The sequence below is a fragment of the Cygnus olor genome, chromosome 5, assembly GCF_009769625.2.
Source record: "Cygnus olor isolate bCygOlo1 chromosome 5, bCygOlo1.pri.v2, whole genome shotgun sequence".
Classification (NCBI taxonomy): Eukaryota; Metazoa; Chordata; class Aves; order Anseriformes; family Anatidae; genus Cygnus; species Cygnus olor.
In genome coordinates, this window is record NC_049173.1 from 59,476,010 (window position 1) to 59,497,014 (window position 21,005).

Genomic DNA, 21,005 nt, shown 5'->3' on the forward strand with positions numbered 1-21,005 from the left:
CGAGAAAAAGCATACCCTAATAAGGGGAAAAAAACAATGCATACTCTTAAAGAATGCATATCGAATGGCACACAGAATGAAAGGATTGCCTTCACAGAAGTTGCTAGTTAAGAGAAGCCACTGTATTTCATTGCAGCAGTGACTCAAAAGCCTTTTCATAATCTAAAAAGAGATTCTGGAGCAAATAATGAATTGTTTTATGCAGTAACACTAACAGATACAGTTTAGCAGAAAGTGTCCTCACAGCCAGTGGGCTTCTCAAAACCTGAAGACAGATCAACAAGTAACTCAACCAGCTGACAACTGGAAGCTGGAAAAGATGTAGAAAGGAATGAGAAATTATGATACACTACTTCAAATTACAGCTCCTTCATCGATCCAGATGAAGATAACCAATCTGTAGCTAATACGTGATTCATATGAAAGCTCTGTATTTACGATAGGATCTTTCAGGTTCAGACATTGGAAAGAAGCTGACATTTGGGTCTCACCTGACACACACACTCCTCCCCCCCCCCCCCCCCCTTTCAGAACATCAGTAAAAGGATCAGCACATGATCTCAACAAAAGAAAGCACACAATGAGGAAAGTTGTCACTGTCTTCGTTACACTTGGAAGTGAGACTTCAAAAGTGTTGTGAACAAGTGTTTTATATAACTAACATTTCCAATATGTTTCTGTCACCCCACATTGAAAGAATACGACAGAACAAGAAGCAGTCCATGTTTATTCATGTGAAAACAGCAACACACTATAGAAGAAGGTTCATAGTAATCTCTTCATTAAGCATCACTTCCACTTCAAAATTAAAACTCCTAATACCTTCCCATGATGTTATTTTTATGATCAAATACAGAAATTATCTGGAAATCCACTACTATTGTACCACACCAACTGAAACTAACAATGTCAATTATGTGGATAGCTTTCTGATATTACACATATTATAGGACCATGGCAACTATGCAAGGTGTACATGCCTGTATTTACATATTGAGCAGAAAAGACAGGAAAGAAGTTGCATTTAATTTCTAGTGCAAGTCTACAATAATCACACAGACAGAACAACATTTATTAACAGGAATGGAACAAGTCCACACATGAATAAGAAAAGATCATAAATAATACAGTTGTAAAAAAAGATTAAAAGTCTCAGACTGAGGTAGTCAAGAATGTGCAATATGGATGTTTGTACAGAGCACCTGTACAACGGTTTCTCAAAAGCAGAAGTTTTCTATAAGAAATGTGGTAAGATAGGGGAAGTGGGGGCAGGAGGGGAGTGATAATGGGATATGTTTTCCATAAGAAATTTACACAAATTGGCTAGCAATATATACAATATTTTCAACTGAAAGAACCACTAAACAGAATCTCAGCTAAGAAGTCTATTTTACTACGACTTCTGATCACTCCAACTTGATCCTGACAGACGTCATTTCCCATTTCTCCCCAAGCAGAAGTATTCTGGAAGCGTAATAATTTTTTTTCTGAACTCAGAAACAGATTAAAGTAAAAGGGGAAGAAAATGCTTGGAAGAAACACAAACATTTTAAACAAAAACAATTTTTCTAAATGGTTTTATTTACATTTTTCATATACAAGTATGTTAAATGATACATTCTGACTAGTATCCACACCAGTGTGAATTACACGAATTAAAGATACTGATGTATTGCATATGATGAAATGCAAAACAATCAACCCTAAGCCTTGGGCCCACCATCTGAACCCTCATACAGCATCTGTTTTGTTACTGAGACATCTAAAATTCAAAATGTTCATATCAAATAGAAATTATCTGAACAATTGTATCTAGTTTCATTTGTTTAGAACAAGCAGTAACACAGAGGTCTTACTTGGAAAAAAAAATTGCAAGATGAAAAATACATATTAACAGCCAAACACTTTACATGCAATTTACTAGTTTTGTATTTATTGTTTCTAGATGTGGGGATATTTGTCACAACTGTCTTGTGCTTATGACTTTTAAATCTTTAATTATAGAAAACTTTCAGTGCCTACTAACAACAGTTCAAAGTGACCAAGATATAATGAAATATGCCCAACAGAAAAGGTAAAAAGGTGTGGTGTGAACTGGCCTGAAACATTCAGGACAATTAAAGTTTCAATTTAACCTGTCAGCAACTAAAAATTCATAAAGTGTTGCAAATACACGAACATAGTTTAATAAACGTGCTTAAAAGGATCGTCAGCCTAGTGATTTCTCAAGGGAAACTAGAAGAAAAAAAGGCAATGATGTCAAATGTTTGTTGCAGAACTACTGAAATACCTACACCACCAGTAAAGTGAAAGTTCTTTCAAGTGTATGAAAGGAATTAACAGGTCTTTCAGTATCTAAAAGATTGGTCAAACAATCAAAGAGACAGAGGAAACAGTAACAGACAGCTCGGCCTAGAGCATCACAGGGTGTATTACAACAGAATTTATTTTTACATTTCTGCAGCACCTTTTAGCCAGATGCCAAAAGCACTTTAATCATTAAGTGAGCCTCACAACAACCCTGTGAGGTAGGTAGGTATCTGTGTTTTAATAATGGTAAAAACAGGTTAAATAACTTACCCAAAAAGGCACAGCAAATCAGCAGAGCAGGATAGAATCCAGATCATGTGATCTATTAATTTAACATCATGGTACACGTGGGACAGATTTACATGATCGTTTTTAAAATTGTCAAAGAGGCACTGATATGTGAATTGATTCAAGTTTTCTGGAAGTAGATTTTTATGGAAAAAGTATCAAGAGAAAAATGTGCTTCAAGCAAGTAGAGAAAACAGTCTGAGTAACAAGAGTAATATAACTGCTCCAATTCCTAAGTTTGGAGAGATGACAAATATATAGTTAACTACTTTTACTTGTTAAAATGTATAAAAATAGACTAGTCTAATTCACTAACCAAACTCTATTTTCACAAGCCTTAAGCATTTAAATGCTATGACCCCAAAATATTGTGAGCCAGGAGACACTTTATCCAATTCTACTAATTCCACGTCCTGCAACTGCTTCTCTGAATGTCAGAAGAAATAAAGTGTGAGAATCAAAATTTCTTTTTGACAAATTCAAACTTTAATATTAAAGTTCCACACAGCAAAGTGTCAAAGTGTGCTCTTCCCAGTTAATTTCCCTGTTCAAATGACTGCCAAACCAGCCATAACCAGAGATCAGTGACAGTGATCAGCCATGATCAGAGACCAGAATCAGTGCTTGGCATACAAAATGGAAACACAGAGTATTCAGCTAATTCAGCAAAGTCTGTACATCAGTGGCAATACATTAGATGATATACTAAGTGCTGAGCACTGCTTTACACTATATTCCACTAGGGAACCAAGTAACATAGTAAAATAAAACAGAGACAGTGAGTAACACTGTCATAAAAAAAAAAAGTAATCACAGCAGTAAGGTCTGCAGTTAAGTTTCACACTACAAAATGAACCAGCATATGCATGGCAACAGTTTTTGTTCATATAGCTTATAAACAATTATTTTTACTTGAAGACTGGAACTGAAAAGAACACATTCCTCAAGTTACACAAAGGGAAATTTAAATATTTCTAATATTTTTATGAAGAACATCTGTTACAGGGCTAAATCATTTTTCATGAGGCCACAATCATAACCTTTACCCTAGCCCATCTTCCAATAATAGAACAACACTATGTAACGATATTCATCTCAGACTTGTGTAGTTCACTGGACAGAACTATCCAGTGAAAGACAACCTGCCAGAAAACAGCCCTCACCTTCCTCTCTTTCTGTGACACCAAGAGGAAACAAGTTACCATGTTAAAGAGGAAAGTGATATGCTTGTTTTGACATCAGGAAAGACATACCTCACAGATAACTGAAGATGTAGCAATTTCCAGATTTAAATACGGAGACAGTGAAAGTGAATCAAAAGCAATGCTAAACTCAGATTTACCACAAGTTTACTTTCCCAACTCAAGGCTGGAAAGATCTATAATTCTGAAGTATCCAAGAAAAACCTGATAGCAGCAGGAGAATGCTAGGATTTCCAATGGAAAAAAGATTTCGGGAAGTACCTTCCATATATTCCTTGTACATCTTAAGGCTGTGAGAAAAGAAGCCTCAAAACAATTCCTCTAGCTATGTCAGGTAGACTTAGAAAAAAATAATTTAACTTATGCTCGTACTGTTAAAGGAACATTTGAGAAAACATTTCACTTTGAATTTACTCTGACAGGACTACACATATGATGTACAACTTTAAACAACACTGACAGTGTACAATTGTGTGAATATATTTTTTAGTGAAGAATTTGGAAACGGGAAGTTATTTCGGCTTGCAGCTATAAATGGTTACATATACTGAAACAGGCAGATATAAGCATGTTGATTAGGAGTTGTATCAGTAACTAAGTGAGTTTTGAAAGAATTACTGGGAACAGGAAAGAAAAGTTGGAAATATAAGTCATAACTGGAGTTTAAAAAATGTCCTCCTCAGATAAGTTCCCAAAAAATAACCCCTTGCATTTCTTTTAAGCATAACCCATTCCAAGTGTAACCTCTACCAGATCTCCAAAGTTCACGTTTTTCCAATTTTTTGAGTAACAGAATCATATATTCCATTTCTCTTATATTTCGAGTGTAATTATAGACAGACACCCACACGCACGCGTGCACGCACAAGCTAGTGATCTTACTGCCAACTGTCTCCTTCTCAAGTTTACCTTGTGTTACTTGGTTACCATACCAGCTGTGTAGAAGCTCATCTTCTCTCCTTGAAGAAGCACCTAAGAATTACATCCTAGACTGTTTAAGCTTTGCCACTGTTTGTGGTTCTAAATACTATTAGATTAGAAATTAGTTAAAAGGTATTGATTAAGGGAGGTAATGTCTGTCTATTCATCTCTGATCGTGGTTCAAGACTCAGACAAGAAACCTTACACTGATAACAATACTTTCTGCTGAATGATCTATGATGTAGCACATAGTACAGACTTTTTGAGGTGGTCTTATTCACCTCTTAAATTTGAGTCATGGGAAAGATAAAACTTTTAAATAACCACCAAATCCCACAGAACTCAGGCAACTTTCAGGTAATCCTCTAATTAGGTTAGATTCTAAAGACTAGATTCTATAGCAAACATTGAAGGGTACAAGAGGCTAATGAATTTGCCTGTAGGGTGCCAAAAGGAAAAATTCACATCTGTATGTGTTAGTGCATTCACAATCTCCCAAATATGTCCAATCACCAACATTCCAGTAACCACTACAAGCTATTAGAAACGAAATAGTGTAAACTCAAGGATATTTCATTCAGTATTTTTCATTTGAGGTTATACTATTACATCTTCCTACAAACTGCAATATAAAATTTTCTGTTAGGTTCCCATGATCCCAGTTTTATTTCATAAGCTTTAAAAATTTACTGCCAGGATGCATTTGGATTCTTAAGTTAATGTAAAATATGATATAACTATACAATGAAGTTTTGCCACTCAAGATTGCTGCTTATCAATTTTCACATAAAATAGTAAAAAATTTAGCTAGCTCATTTCTTATCTACGAAACACAGGTCCCCACCACTTGTTCAGAAGACTTGTCTCAAGAAAAATGTGCAGCTAAAAGATGCCCATGAAAAGTATGTGTATTGTTATAAAGTAGTTACAGAAAATTAAAAAAAAATACCCACGCTACAGTATATTTCATAGCACATCATTAAAGTTTAAGTGGTCAATGCACTTAGTGGGTACAAAAATGCTGTAGTTTTATAGTTACGTGAATAATCCCAATTTTGTTCGGATTTCTAGCAGCTAATGAGTAGTGCTAACACATTTTCCCAGCATTGTCGTTCCAGAACTCAGCTGCCATCCCCATCCCACACCCTCCCTGAAAACACTACTCACAGAAATACTCAATTCCCTATGGAAGCAAAAATATTAAAAGATCCAAACATCCACAGAAAGTCAGATAAAGTTGTACGTATGAATAAAAAAATGTCCTCTAAATAAATGACACGGGAGGCAATAAATTGACACGACAAGTAAAGAAAAGGCTAAAGCACTCCAATACCAGTGAAACTGTTTTAATGTTGTTGCAATTCCATAATGCAACAATCATCATCTCATAAAAGACCCAATACTTTAGAATTCATTTTAATTACTCCTTTGTACCTATTTTACAAAATAAACGCAAGGTATACTTTCAATCCCCCTGTCTGTAGACTGTATGTGCCTATCTTATTTATGCTTATGAGAGTGTAAACTTAAATTCCTATTAAATGTTATATAAGAAAGAATGTTAAAATATTAACCTCTGCTTCAATGTACAGTTTCCAGAATCTGCCAGAACTGGGGAACTGGGCAACAAGGCGTTCATAGGTCTTCCGTGCTTTGTCTATAGGTTGATTCTAAAAATTGAAAATCAAAACAGCATTTACAATATTATGATTTATGTAAATGAATATGCTGATTTTACTCCAGAACCAAATAGTGTGAGTGGACCATAGATAAGGAAATGTAATCCTATGTCACTAAACCTGTGCCTCTCGAATGAGAATGCTCCAAGCGTCAAGGTCATATGGATTCTCTTCTAATTTCTTTTCAGCTTTCTTCACTTTTTCTGGGACATATTCAGCAGCCTAGAAAAGTTAGAGAGAAGACATAAGAGATCACAAGTAGAGTTTCACAAATTCAATCCCAGCTACAAGGTCAAGCTAATGACAACACACTGACAATGTAACATTCCAGACTTCAGATTTTTATGCTGGAGCTAATTGTAATTTTATCTGTAAAAGCAAGTTGTTTCAGTAAGATAATGTATTCTTACCACAGGCTCTACACATCTGGTAAGCCAGCAAAAAGCTAGACTAAACTAAGTCATTTTAGAACACTAGAACAAACTCAAGTTTGCCAGAAGACTTAGTGCACTATGAACTCCAAACAGTTGTACTGACCTGAAACTTTTAAGACGGCTTAAGTAAATTCAGACTGATTTTTGTATTACAGCCCTCAGCCAAACAAATCCAGTTTACTGCTTGAATCATTCTGCATAGACAAGACAGTAAGTATTTCATATCACAAGTTACAGATTTAACAAAAAAAACTAGGAGATGACAGTTCTAGCAGCAACACTTACATGCTATCTAAGCACGATTTCTTTTTGGTTCATTTCCTGATCTTGCAATCAGCAAATTCTTAGTTGCCCTCCCGTAGCTTTGACACTACCTACCATAAAACATTTTCTTTACACTGAGACATTCAAATTTGAGTTTAAAACCTTTTTTTTGATACTAAAATCTATACTAAATTGAATGTTAACTTGTTAATAAAGCTACTCTTGCAGTATAGGTTGACATTTTCTTTTGAAGTTGTTTTTGTGGAAATATCTTTAGGATCTCCAGAAAAAAATCCCTAGATTTAACGCTGTTGGCATGAAGTATATGAAAATAGAATTACTATCTATAATGATCACATCCACTCAAGCCTTTTAAATGCATGCTTATTACAACCCCAAATGCTATGAAGCTTTTTTAAATGTGAAATACTGTTCTGACCTGTGTACTTTTTTTTTTTAACGAACGTTCTGAACTTGGCTCATTTTCAGGCAGTTGTTAGCAGTTCCAAATCATATGATCAAGTATGCTTTGCTCTCATGCAGTAATAATATGTATTTATACTATTACTATAAAATATTTATGGAGAAATTTTACAAGTTATCTACATATTTACTGTTACAATACACCATTCTGTATTGTACAGGAGGACGGTGACTTATTACTGTACAGAACACTAAAAAAAAAACCTGTCAGCTGCTATAAGATTATTTCAAGGAAGTCATTTTACTTCTTAATATTGGATCTAGGCCAATATATAGCTCTGAAGATTATAAAGACAGTAAGCAGGACAGAGAGAACTAATGCTCACCTCTATCAAAGGTTTCATCATACACAAAAAAAAGAGAAGGCAACTAGACATGTATAACACTACAGAGTTGTGATTTCTCATGAAATTAACAAGCATCGCTATTGCACATCACTTCTGAGGACCAGACATTCTAAGAGTAAAAACCCAAGGTATTATTAATGGATTTTACTGGAAAATCATTTATTCCTCAGTGCAATAATAAACAGAACCATTACAGTAGTGTTATAAGAAGGTAAGCTGCCAGCAAAGTATTGTGCAACACAATGATTTTTAAAACAAGAAAAAGCTGAAGATAGCAAACACAGTAAGCCTGCAAGAAAGATATTCCTACCTAGGAATATCAACTTTATTTTCAGCAGGTCCTCTTCCTCCCTCCACCCCAATTCGGTTTTATTAACCTTTGCAGATATACTACTATACTGAAGTTACTTATGTTCTATGTCATAATTCAACTTTAATCATTTCAGAAGGTTACTGTATTTTTAATATTTCTCAGCACTACTAATTTTCCTGTCAGTCCTACTAGCAGAATATAAATCAAGTTATTTGCCTTAAGACTTCAAATTAGTTTTTTTTTTTTTTACTTGTAAAATGGACAAGTGATCAAGAATGTTGCTGAAGCGTTACACTGATGTGTTCGAGCAGTCGTGTGAAAGGGAAAAAAAATCGTAGAACGTGCTTTATAGGAGTTTATGTATGAAGACCATTATTCTTTTTAATTCAGCTCTGAGTCATTCTTAACAGTAATTGCTTGGTGCAAAGCAGTGTAACTTTGAAGGCAAGTATCACATCCCACAGGAAATTAATTTGTAAAATTAATTTCATAACAAATTACATTTAAAAATTTAGCTCAAACTTGACAGTTCAAAAGTAGTATATTTATAAATCTCCATATGAACATCTTTACATCTCTAAGTCCATTGAAATGCTGACTGGGCAATACTGCAGACTGTAGTTGAAGTAATACAGCTCTAGGATGTGAAACAGTATGAAACGAACTAGTGACATTATTTTTTTCCAAAATGACATGCATGCATGAGCATATTTCAACTTATGGACGACAGCACTGAATCTGAATTTTCCAAACTTAAAAGACAATTTATGTAAGTTATCTCTACAGATGACCCAAAACTGCAGGTTTTTTTATTCAGTAAAGCACTAAATTCAAATATGCCCCACAGCAGTGGTAAGCATTGCTTCTCATTGTATTCTGGCTCAATGAAATCTATTTTTCTCAAATATTCAAGCATGCATAGATTATTCATTATTCAATTAGACAGAAACGCCTAGTTTGTAGGAGTACTATTAACACTGGCTACAATTTATTGCTCTACGCTACACAACAATTGAAACATTTCTTCAACCACCGGGTCCTCTACTGCAACTAGTCACTTCCAAACAGGAAAAAGTAGAATGGAGCATTGTAGTGCATCTCAACTCTTTCAGCAGTAGCTCAGCTGTATTACCTCAAACCTTTCCATGTGACAGACTTAACTCAGCTGATGCTGCTGTAAAACAGTTAAGGGCTTCCAGGAAGTCAGTTTCACCCATGCAGATATAGGGCAATAACCTCAGAATGGCTGCAATAAATTAAGCTACTGCAAAAATAACTGCTGACACTGCATAATCCCAGTAATCCTACATTAATGTTGTATGTGTGATATAGGACTCCTAATCCATGTAGGAAGCATAAGAAAATCTTGATTCTTTTATTTGAAAGAAGTTGAAGGACTAATTTCTTACATTAGCAAGTATTCACTTAGCATCAGCAAAAAAAGTTATCCATGCAAACAAAAGAAAAACACAGGAGCTCTGCAGAACTGATAAATGAGATATGGTCAGGGTTTTAATATGGACTGTTTGGTATTGCTTATATTTAACGTCACCAGTAAGAAAACGCCCAAACTCTTCAGGCCAGTGAGCATTCCCTCTCCTTTTCTCTGGCTTAAAAAAAATAAAATCTTATACGAGCCATCCACATGTAGAGCAAACTACACTGCAGGCAAACCAGCGTTCAGTTTATATCTCAACTAAAACAAGTTCTCATTACCTTTCACCTTCATGCCTAATCATTCCTAACACGCCGGAGAAATCAACGCTCAGGCTTTCCAGTGCGGACCACTTTGCCAGAGCTGGGTGAGTGAGTACACGCCTGCATTCAGTGACACGCCAAAATCTCTGAGGACTAACGTCTAATGTAAGCATGCAGTGAAGGGGAGCAGGGAGCTGTGACTTTTAACCTTGCTCAACTACAACTAGAAAGATCACAGTCTCGAAAACTGCATGTTAACCAACCCTGTGCTTAGAGCTGCTGTTAATCACAGCTTGGGAGCACATGACTTTTGATTATGTACTTTTATTTGTATCACCTGCACAACAGCCAGTATCCAACACCGTAAATACTTCACCCACCGGGTGCTGTTCACTGACATGATCCTGCCCCTATATAAGCATTTATTTTCAGTCCCTTCCTCTGGTTAAGGCACATGCCTGAGCTTGCCTCATTCTGTACCAAGCCAGTTCAAGGAGTTAAATCAGCAGGAAAAAAACCCTATTAGGAAAAGCAATCAACTTTCTGATTGGCTCTGCTCCCTGTTACCAGGATCAGATGTGATGAAGAATACGGAATTCAAAAAAATATAGAACTTCAGTCCCAACTTAGATCGGCAGAAACTACCATAAAAACTACCAAATTGGATACTAACTTTTAACTTTTCTTTAATGGCTGGATAAAAATGCTGCAAAGAATTGTTGCATTCAAACTGGAGAAGTACTTTTTGTCCTTTTCTTTTGATAACTGTGTTCAATATACCTCCCGTGTAATCGGGCTCCAATCCCACAAACAACCTACTCAAGGTCACTGAATCATTTTAGCACTTAAAGTTGTCAGTACTTGTATTTGTAACATCTAGCCTGATTCACAGCTTTCATTAGTTGTACACAGATAAATGGCAATGGATTCTTAGTTTCACAGATACTAAGAGCATAAAATGTTTCTTCCAACAAAATCAGTCAATTGTACAAGAGCCACATCTGAATTCATAAAATATGTCAGAGGGAACAAGAACACATGAATTGACTTTTAGTCTTTACTGCAAGTTCTTTTTAATCACCTTCAAGGAAAAATTCTTGGTTTATACCTTACTGCTAAAAGCATCAGTTAAGAGTTTCCCCAGGCCTCTGACAGTGAACCTTCATGATTCCAAACCAGCAGAAAATACCTGGCCAAACACATTTCAGCTGCTCACACCATATAATGCATCCCATTGCTTAAAGCATCCTGCTTCCACAAAAGGAGCTTTTGCAGTGAAAAAACATGCACCTTAAACGTTGTTAATTTCTCAATTTGGTTAAATTACACATTTGCCTAGCCTAAGCTTTTCCTTCACGCTTAGTTATGGCTATACACAATAAGAATTAGCAACTTGCTCTTTGCTTGTTGCACATCCGGTAATTTAGTACAGTAAACACCACAGCACTGGACCTCCTGCACTTTCTCTGTGTACTAATGATTGTTTCTGTGGGGGAAAACAAAGCGAGATACTTAGTGTCCAGCAACCATACTTCCCCTACTAACTTAACTCACTGTTGACAGGAAAAGCTACTTAACCCAGAACAAACACCCAGCTGCACAGTTATTCTAGGACCACACCGTATTCCAGATTGCCTTGTTTAACCATGGAAACTGGCGTCTTTCCTGAGTTCAACAAACAACAATGATACCAAAATGGAAAGTATTTCCCATAGGCAACTCTTGAATCTATTTATAATACCTTGCCTTCTATTTGGCCACTAAGGAAATTCAACTGTGAACACAATTTTGGAAGAATCTTTGCCCATTAAGACTGGGTCACTATTAACAGATGTAACGCAGCATATTAATCTAATAATTTTTAAAATGATACTTTTACAGGTAAACTTCTATGAACTATCTGGGCTGTTTTATATCTCTGTACAAATCAAGAGCTTTAGATTAATAAGGATTACCATTCTTTCCTCATGAGACTATTTCCCAAATGTTAGCATTTAGACATTTTCCACTTTAGCTTCTTGGTGTATCTGGAACTTATTGTCCCAGAAAACGCAGCTTAAATATAGAGCTTGGTTACAATTGTGCAAAAAAAATGGAAAAACATCCGCAACACCAAGTCCAAAGTCTTTCGCCATCAAACCTTGTTTTCATTCTATGAACTACCAGTTCCTATAGTAACTGTAAACAGTGATAGTAAAGCCAGTTATGTACTATATATGCTACTATGCTAGGTTTTTTTTGTTGTTTCAAATGACTCCTCCTGTGAAGCTCAACTCCCACAATCCTGCAAAAATAAGCCTTTGCTTTCAGCACTGTGCTCACCAACATCTGTTTTTAAAATATTAAGCTTAAGTTGCTTACATTAGCATTTACTACCGCACTTCGAATTCAGAGACTTGTACGCTGTACTGTACCAAACAGATACAAGGTATGAATGCAGTAGAGAGGGACAGGAAATACTACCCAAAAAAAAAAACCCAACAATATACTTCTTTCAAGGTCTTTTCTATAATCACAGAAACTACACAGACTTTTTTTCCATAGCTCAGTCTTGGAGCAGATTCATATTCATAAGAGGTAACCTGCATCGCAGGGCTGAGACACAGCTCGGAAACCAGTACAGGAAGTGGAAAATGCATGTTTCTAGACTTAAAAAGATGAGAAGTAACCTATTGCAAGGGTAAAATAAATACTGCGTCAAGTCTTCAGATAAAACTCATGTCTGGCAACTTTGTATTTATTAAATGAATAAGAGAAGTTGCTCTGTCATAGGAGAAAGAGGCAAAAAGAGCACAATGCATTTAGGCCTTCTTTGAGAGTACCTGGAGCAATGACCACACAAAATGAAACCAGATACATTACATAAAGGTCTGGAAAAAATGTAAAAGAAGTTATAGTTGCAAGCGCATACTCTTTTTAACCCTGACACATGCAAGAGATTGGGAAGAGCTTGTCAGGGAAAATGAGGGAATCTTCTAGCAAACAGCAACAGATGCTGTCTACGAAATAGACAGACAAAAGTGTTTGGTATTCTAGAAACCAACCCTGTAAATTATGGCTGGTTAAATATCATGTAGACCTTGCCATGAGTTTAGGAGGGACCTAACAGATTTTAAGTTCTGGTATCACTCAACTGGTTCTGCAGAAATTAGTTTGGGTCCAGCATAGCAAACGGTACTAGAATTGAAACTATTCTGACTCCCAAAAGGGTCCATGCAGTAATGGTGCCTGCATCACGTTCCCACGTCCCATCCTATCCCCTCTCCTTTACCCCACTCTGTTCAACAGTAACAGTGCGGGGAGGAGACAGCCTCCACCTGGTAGCTCAGGCTCCTTCTCTACCACACAGCCATGCAGCCTAACGACGCTTAGCTAAGCTCAACCTAAAGGCAGAGAAGGCACGTTCCAGCTGTACTGCACATGGTGTAATAAAGCCTTCTAATCTCCATCTGAGACTTTAACCTTACAAAGCCTTTACTCTCCCACTCTTGCTACATTCAACATGCTCTCCGTTCTTTCCTGCACTACCACAGCTTCGTGCTCACAGCAGACAGCATGGCAATTTGTTCTTCATCTGGCTGCTTTTGGAAGTCCTCTCCAAGTCCTAAGATCTAGGAAGCAAGATGTAGATGCTCCTGAGCGTTAATGAGTCAGAGCTAACAGTTCTGGTTTGTGAAAGGTCTTTAGCATCTGCATCACACACTCTAACGTGCACATCTTGTGCACAGCTAACTGTGGTCACCCCTTCTACCAACCGAAGTATGTGACTGTCAATAATAATGGCACACGAAGACTCAGAACCTGGTCACGCAAGCAGCAGAGGAAACGTGAAAGAAGAAAGCCAGATGCAATCCAACCTTTGTCTAGCTTCAGCTTCCCATGAAAAGGAACCATTAAAACTGTAAGGTCATTGCGCATGTAAGGTCAGAGAGACCTTTGGCTAGCAGCACTAGGCTACGCTATATATCAGCAGCAGCGTGGCAGAAAAGAGCAAGGCACCACTGCCCCAGTCACAATGCTTTGCTGTTCCTTCTTGGACAGACACACTGTGACCAGGTAACTGTGTAACGACCACTGTTAGAGCCACATCAACGCTTCCAACACACCTGCCGCACAATGCAGCTGGACCGGTGTTAACCGAGGGTGGGGAACCTTCATGGTGGTATTGCTCAAGACACCAATATTAAATTATGTCCTATTTTAATATTAGGAACAAGAAACAGAAGCCTACCAGGGTTTGAAAAATAATATTGTAGAGGGCAATGTACAGAAACTGAAGAAAATTGATGGAAGAAGTTGACCATAACAAAATTGGAGGTCTGGGAAAACAGAATACTGCTTTCATAAAGAACATGGTGTAAAGAAAAGATTTAACGAAGCCTATAGAAGTTTTTTATATTTGAATTGTACCCAATGTGAAAACAGTAATCAAAACCTGATAAAGGCTGAAAGTTAACACGGACTTAAAAAATCCGAGCTATATATTAAAATAGATGACTTACATATGCTGCAAATAATTTGCATTTTTTTTAATGTTAAAACCCTGTGATGTGGCACCACAACATTAAAACTAATGATACTTTCCAGAATAGCTTTTATTTTAGTATATAGACAGTAGTTCAACCTTTTGTATATTAAGTCTTTCCTTGCGAAAGAAAATAGAGCCTTAAGTCAACATCATTTGCTCTGTAAGTTACCCAGTAATATATTACAAGTTACAGAAACGAAGACACCACTTTAATTGAGTTTAATTATGCAATTAACTGTCACTGCAACTTCAAAAAAAATATTGTGGTGGGTAGCTTGAATGTGAAGCATATTACACATCGGGACTGTCAACATTTTACTGTAATGTGTTCTTACTTTTTGTGATGAAGTAAACCTTTCTGAAGAACCTCTCGCTTGAGCATACAAACATTTACTAACCTCACTAGTGTTGAGCATACAAACATTTACTAACCTCACTAGTGTTGAGCATACAAGCTGGTAATTCACAGCATGTTTCCCTAACAAGAAAGAAACTGGATATTTTACATTCTTGCCTGCCCTACCCCAGAAACTAGTGACTTTACAAAGAGTTTATATGTCACCCTTTCACGATACAGGCCCAGATAGACAGAAGCATAACCTGTTTTGGAAAAAGCCTTAATTCTACAAAGAAAAGCTTCTGAAAAAGGAAGTACTAGGTCATTGGCTTGATTTAAAGAATTTGTGTAGGCTCCGCAGGCAGCTGTAGGGATATCAATCACTTCTCCCCTACCCAGTAACTTTCACCCCCACCCCACTGCCCCGCATAACACAGATTTTAAACACAGCCCTAACTTTTAAGAAGAGCTACTTAGAGAAATTCTGCCTCTAAGTAGAAAATATTTCATATTAACACTAGACTTAAAAATCTGGCATAAAATCCTGACTGCATCTGCCTAGAAAATAAGAAAATATGACAAATATGTGGTTTTAGCATATTAAAAAAAAAACAACAAACAACAAAAGAAGCCAAAGCCAATTGAAGCAGCAGTTATTTCTCCAAGAGCAAGAATGATGTACCACAAAAAGAGTTCTTTTATTAAGCATATATTTTGTTATTATGTTTTTTTATATTTTGTTTCTAATTTGAAGACATTTTAATACTTCCGGACCAAAAATGCGGTGTACTTCTGCTGTATTTCTCAAGAAGCACACAACCTTCTACGTTAAACGCAGGTGTCGGGCAAACACTAGCTTTATAAAACCCTGCAAGCCTGTTGGCACAGACAGTTTATTCGGGTTTAAGCCCTGGCGTACGCGACCACTACCCACGACTGAATGAGGCGTGCAAAGCAAAGCGCAGCTCCCCGGAGCGCCTGCTGTCCCCGGGGAGGCGTTAGGGCCGGCTCAGCAGCCCCAGGAGGCCGGGAGGGCCGCCCTGCACCGAGGGGCCACGCCGGGAGCACCCCCCCGTGCTCCCCTTCCCCTCCGCGCGGCCCGGCTGAGGGCACGGCGGCGGCTCCTCAAGATGGGGGAGCCGCTGAGGGGACGGGCGCGGTGCCGGGGCTCGGGCAGCGGGAAGGAAGGGCCAGACAGGGCCAGACCGAGCAGGAGGAAAGGAAGGGCAGGGCAGGGCCGCACTCCCGCACCCCAAGCGCTCGCCGAGCCCCACGGGCGCCCCGCTCGCTGTCCGTCCGCCCGCCCCCCCCCAGCCTTCCTCAGGGAGCGGCCTGCGGCCTCCCCCCTCCCGCTCACCTGGTCGCCAGCGCCTCCGTCTCCAGACATGGCGGGTTAAAAGAGAGCCGCGGCGCGGAGCCCCTCGGCGGCTTAAAAACCCCGTTAAAAAGCGCCCCGCGCCGCCACCGCGGGCAGCTCCCCCTGCCGCGCCAACGGCCCCGGCCCCGTCCGCGCTCCCCACAAAATGGCGGCGCGGCGCCTGCGGGCCGGTTCTGCGCGGGGGCGGGGGGCGGAGCGGCGCGGGGCGTGCTGGGAGCGGCCCGGGAGGGGCAACGGCAGCGGGCGCTGCCTGGCAGTGCGCGGGCGGGAAGCGGGGCGTGAGGGAGCCCGGCGGCCCCGGCTCCTTCCCTTTACCCCTTACCCCACTAATGCCGGGGCCCGCTGTGGAGGTCCCATGCCCGTGAGGGCTGTGCCCCGGGAGTGTAGTGCTGTCCCGCGTCCCCTGCTGTGGAGGGAGCCCAGTTGCTGGAGTCCTGGGCACGCTGAGCAGTAACCAGGGGGCTCGGTAGCCTCTAGCCCAGTCCTCCTTTCGTTCAGGACCGCTGCCGTTTGAACGATGCCTCCTAGCAGTAGGCCCACCTCACCAGAGCTCTCCTTAAGGCAGGATGCAAGTGCAAAGGGCAGGCTGAGAGGTCAGCAGCTCCAGAGACCTCGAGGACGCAGGAGGCAGCTCCCCTTAAAGCTCCTAAACTTTATGTACAAAGCAATCGCTGTCCGTGAGAGGGGCTTTGAGCCGGCCGCTGCAGAGAAACGGGCAGCTGTAGGAAACAAACTCAGGCATGGCAGATGCTGGGGTGAAAGCTGACTTAGCTACCTTCAAAACAGCAGTGTAAGTGTTCTTAAACTTGTATAATATGCTCATATTTATGCAGAAATACTTTAAATAAGTTGATGTTAGTACTCTTTGGGTTCCTTTCAGCTTTGTCTTCCAGAAGTCACCTTTTTAAGCTACAGTTGTGTGGAAAAAGGACATAAGGAAAGCAACGCTTACCTCCTAAGCTTGACCAAAAAGAAAAAAGGTGGCATGTGAGGGAAAGAGAGTTAGCATTTATTTGACCAGGCTGTGGAGTGATTTTTTTTATCAGTACTGAAGGTTTTTTATCTTGTTCTTCATAGGAGAAATCCATGTATGCCTATCAATCTCTTGATAAATAAGCCGTGTTGGTCTCAGATTTCTTAAAGAATGATGATTTTGTGGTAGCAGCCTACCTTGTTTTTCATGGGCTTTTCCACGTCACAACAGCTTCTATTTTGAAAATATTTGAGATACGATTGTAATTTCATTTAAAAAAATGTGTTTTTCCATTTCCAATGTAGGAACCCTGTCCTTATAAGGCATCACTTAAAGCAAAGCTGGTGAAACTGCTACCACTCAATACCTGTGCTATTCTAGGCCTACAGGATGTCAGCTGTTTCAGTGGCCTTGGTGAAATTTTGGCCTAGATTTTTAGGATTTCTGGTACTCATTTGTTTTACCTATATGGATTTTCTACTGTAATTTTAGGTGCTTCTCTATTACCTTGTTTAGTTTCTTAAAATGATGAAGGCGGCTTTGGACGTTGATATCACCAGTGACATCTTGCTCATCCAGTAGGGCAAGTTAGTAAAGAGTGAAATGAATGATGCCTAATGTTACTTAGGTTTTTTCTTTGTACCTCTTACAGCGTTTCCCTCCTACCCCCAATTAAATATTTTATCTCTTAACCTGGTGTTGCTCTTCATTTCTGTAATTCCACATACCGAATAGGCCTTTGGCAAAACCCCAGCTGCTGTAAATACAGCTAGTGCCTGCCCCCTTTCTGTCAAGTGCTGCTGTGATAGCTTGCCTGAAATGCAGCTGTAATACACATTCTTAACACCACAATGTATTAGCTGGAGGAAATTACGAGGAGCAATAGCTTACAGAAAGAAAATTGTTTCAATTCTTCTTGATAAGTTATGCCTCACCACTTCAGCCCTGATAGCTTGCCTTGATTTGAAGTTACATGTGAAACTTTTCATGTTTATGTAATAATGAAGATGTTTGTGTTCTGGTATGATTCAGTCAAGAGGCAGTATCACTTAAAAAAACAAAAACTGTGTGTAAATCGTAAGTTATATTTCAAAGTAACTTAAAAATGTTTCCTAGTCTTAAATTTAGAGTTTACATAGAACATTGTTAACTTAATTCTAGTTTTTTTCTGAATGTAACTTCAATTTGGGTCTCATGCATAAGTCTTCTGGCTTGAGTACAATAGTGTTTTGTGTTAGTTGACCTGTTTGATAGGCTGATTTGGAGTTTTCTTACTGATGGTCTTGGAGCAAATAATGGGGATGCTATGGCTAAGCTTACAATGAATACTTAGTTGCTAACTCCTGTGTAGCTCAAATGTTGTTTTAGAAAGTGGCTGTTCCTTACATTTGTTTTGAAGCTGCATAATCACAAGTGAAATAGCTCAAGGCTTCCGGTTCAATGTAACTGGAGTAGTGAAGACTTGATTACAGGCCTGTCTACTTGGAAAAGCTGCCCTTCAATTCTGCAATCGCTGGTGATATGAAAGTAACAGGATGTTGCTAATGTATTATGCTGTAGTGATTCATGCTTGGGTTAGTCACTGACATGAAACTGAATGGCAGGCTGTGAGTTAACAAGTGAACTATTGTGGATCTTACTGCTCAGAAAGTGGCTGTTGCTGAAGTTATGTATCACAAATTGAAAACAATCAGAAACTGAACATGAATTGAAGACGCCTGCAATACATATAGCAGTTCAATGGTACTTAAATGTTTTTGCTAGGAAAAAAAGTAGATACAAATTGTGCCACTTGAAAAAAGGAAGAAGAAAATCAGATCTTAAAACAAATGGATGTTGATCTTTACAGGGTGGTAGGCCAAGACCTTGGCATTAAGTGGAGCCTGTTCGGGAGGAGGCTGTTTCACAGCATTCAGTCAGTGGATATCAACTAGCTGCCATATCTGTCTTCCAAGTCATTCTAGCTGCCACAGCAGATTGTTGTGTATTACTAGTTATGAGATCCCAGGTTTTGTACAACCATTTTAGCATCACTCTGTAACCACCAAAAACATTGTTCAGAGACTTTTTTTGATAGGATTCGCTCAGAGGTATAATTACTCAAATGTAGAGAGAGAATGCTAGCAGTTCTGAGATTTGAACTGCCCCATTGATTTTTGTGTATTAATGCTCAATCTTAAGCTGCCTGAACACAGAGGGGATTGTCCTCACTTCTCCATTATATCATTGGAGGCTGTGGGCTCTATCACCTCCTCCTCTAGGATGGATTTCAGCATAGGTACAGGGGAGAGCATGTTGAGCTGAAAACTGAGAGCCCCTGTCTTGCTGTGGGGTGGTGGTGGGCCCTGCTGTTGCATCAACTGAGAGTTCTGCAGGAGGTGAGTGCCTTGCAGAGCCCATAATCTGTCCTTCAGCTTTTGTGTTTGACAGCACCATGGGGATTCTGTGGACTAAAGAAGGTAGTCTAAATACATATTTCCACAGGCCGTAATTATGAATGAAATTCATGTTTCTGCCAAACTGGTTTTGCTCCCTGTTTGACATCCACTGTTCTAGAGTGAGGTGTGTCCCACTAATTGGCTACATCAACTACAAAGATGAGGAAGGAAGCAGAACCCAAGCTAATATGCTTTAATCTTTTTTTTTTTTTTTAGTCTGTACTGGTACTGCTGGAGCTTGTAGTGAAGAGAGAAGGAAGCAGCAATGGGGATGGGGCAGTGAGGGGAACACAACAGTGCTCAGCTGCAAATGGTATCCTATATGGACCTTTCAGCTGACAGGAATGTCAGTGTATGAAATTACTTTCACCAGTGTGGGACTGGTGGGAGCAGTGGCATCAGATCTGGTGCTTGAGTAGTATTCTCTGAAATAAAATGTGGTTATTTTCTCTCCCTGATCCCCATGTCAGGTGTGGCACAGCCACTCACTACAGAGAGCCACGATGCTTCCTTTGCTCTAAATCCATGAGATACAAATCCAGAAGTAGTCTGGAGTAGTGAGCTGCACGTTCATTACGTTAAACTCTGATACGGGCACTGTTGGGTTTGGAATATGGAAAACATTACCATGCTGGAAAGGTGTGGGATCTGTTGCGGCTTCTGTGTTGCCAGAGATGGTAGTGGTCTTTTACCGTCAGTAGTTGGGGGAGATGTCTTATTTTGTTCCAGCTGTGCCTTTTCTCCAACTCATGCCTTCCATTGTCATCTTCTCCGTTTGATTACTGTAGGCCATCTCGGCAAGAAAGCCATGGTAGGAGGCACAGTACGTGTGCCTTGTTCCAGCTACCAGTGACTGAGGCGCCGGTGCTTGTCATACAGGTAGAGGATTTCCATAAGGCGAGCGCACGGAGGCGGTCGTGTGTCCTGCAGAGCATCTAGGCTATGGGTATGGAGATGCAAGCGGTCCCAGCATGTGAAGGTACAGGTCTCCTCTTACCCTGGAAATCGCGCTTCACGATGACAGTGTCAGGAAGCTAAGAAGAAGGGCATCGAGGACATGCAGTGGTAAACGATGAGGGTATAATGTAATCAGTTTCTTTCAGGGAGAGGAGAGAAATTTGTCAGGTTTTGAAATTAGTTAAAGGGAGAGAAACCAATTTAGAAATGTAGTAAACAAGCAGAAAACAAACACAGACAAGTGAATGGTTAGGGTGAATAGTACAAAGTAATTGTAGCAGCCTACATAGTTGCAGTAATGCATGTTATAATGTAGTAAAATGTTAAAGTCGGGGACTGAATCCCAGTCTGCCCACCACCAGTTCCCTTGCTTGAACTGGCTGTCATTTATGTAGCACAACATCGCCTAGTGTGTTTTTTTCCTAAGCAGCATTTCAGCTTTCCAAGCGAAGGAC

At 39.4% G+C, this 21,005-nt stretch overlaps 1 protein-coding gene and 1 long non-coding RNA gene across 2 annotated transcripts in view; one reads left to right on the plus strand and one right to left on the minus strand.

Moving 5' to 3' along the window:
• CSTF3 (cleavage stimulation factor subunit 3) overlaps nucleotides 1-16,386 on the minus strand; it is a 50,653-nt gene extending 34,267 nt beyond the window's left edge. Inside the window, exons 1-3 of the mRNA XM_040559710.1 lie at nucleotides 16,162-16,386; nucleotides 6,521-6,622; nucleotides 6,296-6,391 (exon numbers count right to left, since the gene is read on the minus strand). Of these exons, the coding sequence (XP_040415644.1) occupies nucleotides 6,296-6,391; nucleotides 6,521-6,622; nucleotides 16,162-16,191 (228 nt within the window). The 5' untranslated portion in view covers nucleotides 16,192-16,386. The remainder of the gene's footprint in view (nucleotides 1-6,295; nucleotides 6,392-6,520; nucleotides 6,623-16,161) is intronic.
• A 5-nt stretch (nucleotides 16,387-16,391) lies between these two features.
• On the plus strand, nucleotides 16,392-17,847 carry LOC121071452. The gene is made up of 2 exons (XR_005820604.1): nucleotides 16,392-16,972; nucleotides 17,063-17,847. It is a non-coding gene; the product is annotated as an uncharacterized LOC121071452 (long non-coding RNA).
• Nucleotides 17,848-21,005: the final 3,158 nt, after the last annotated feature.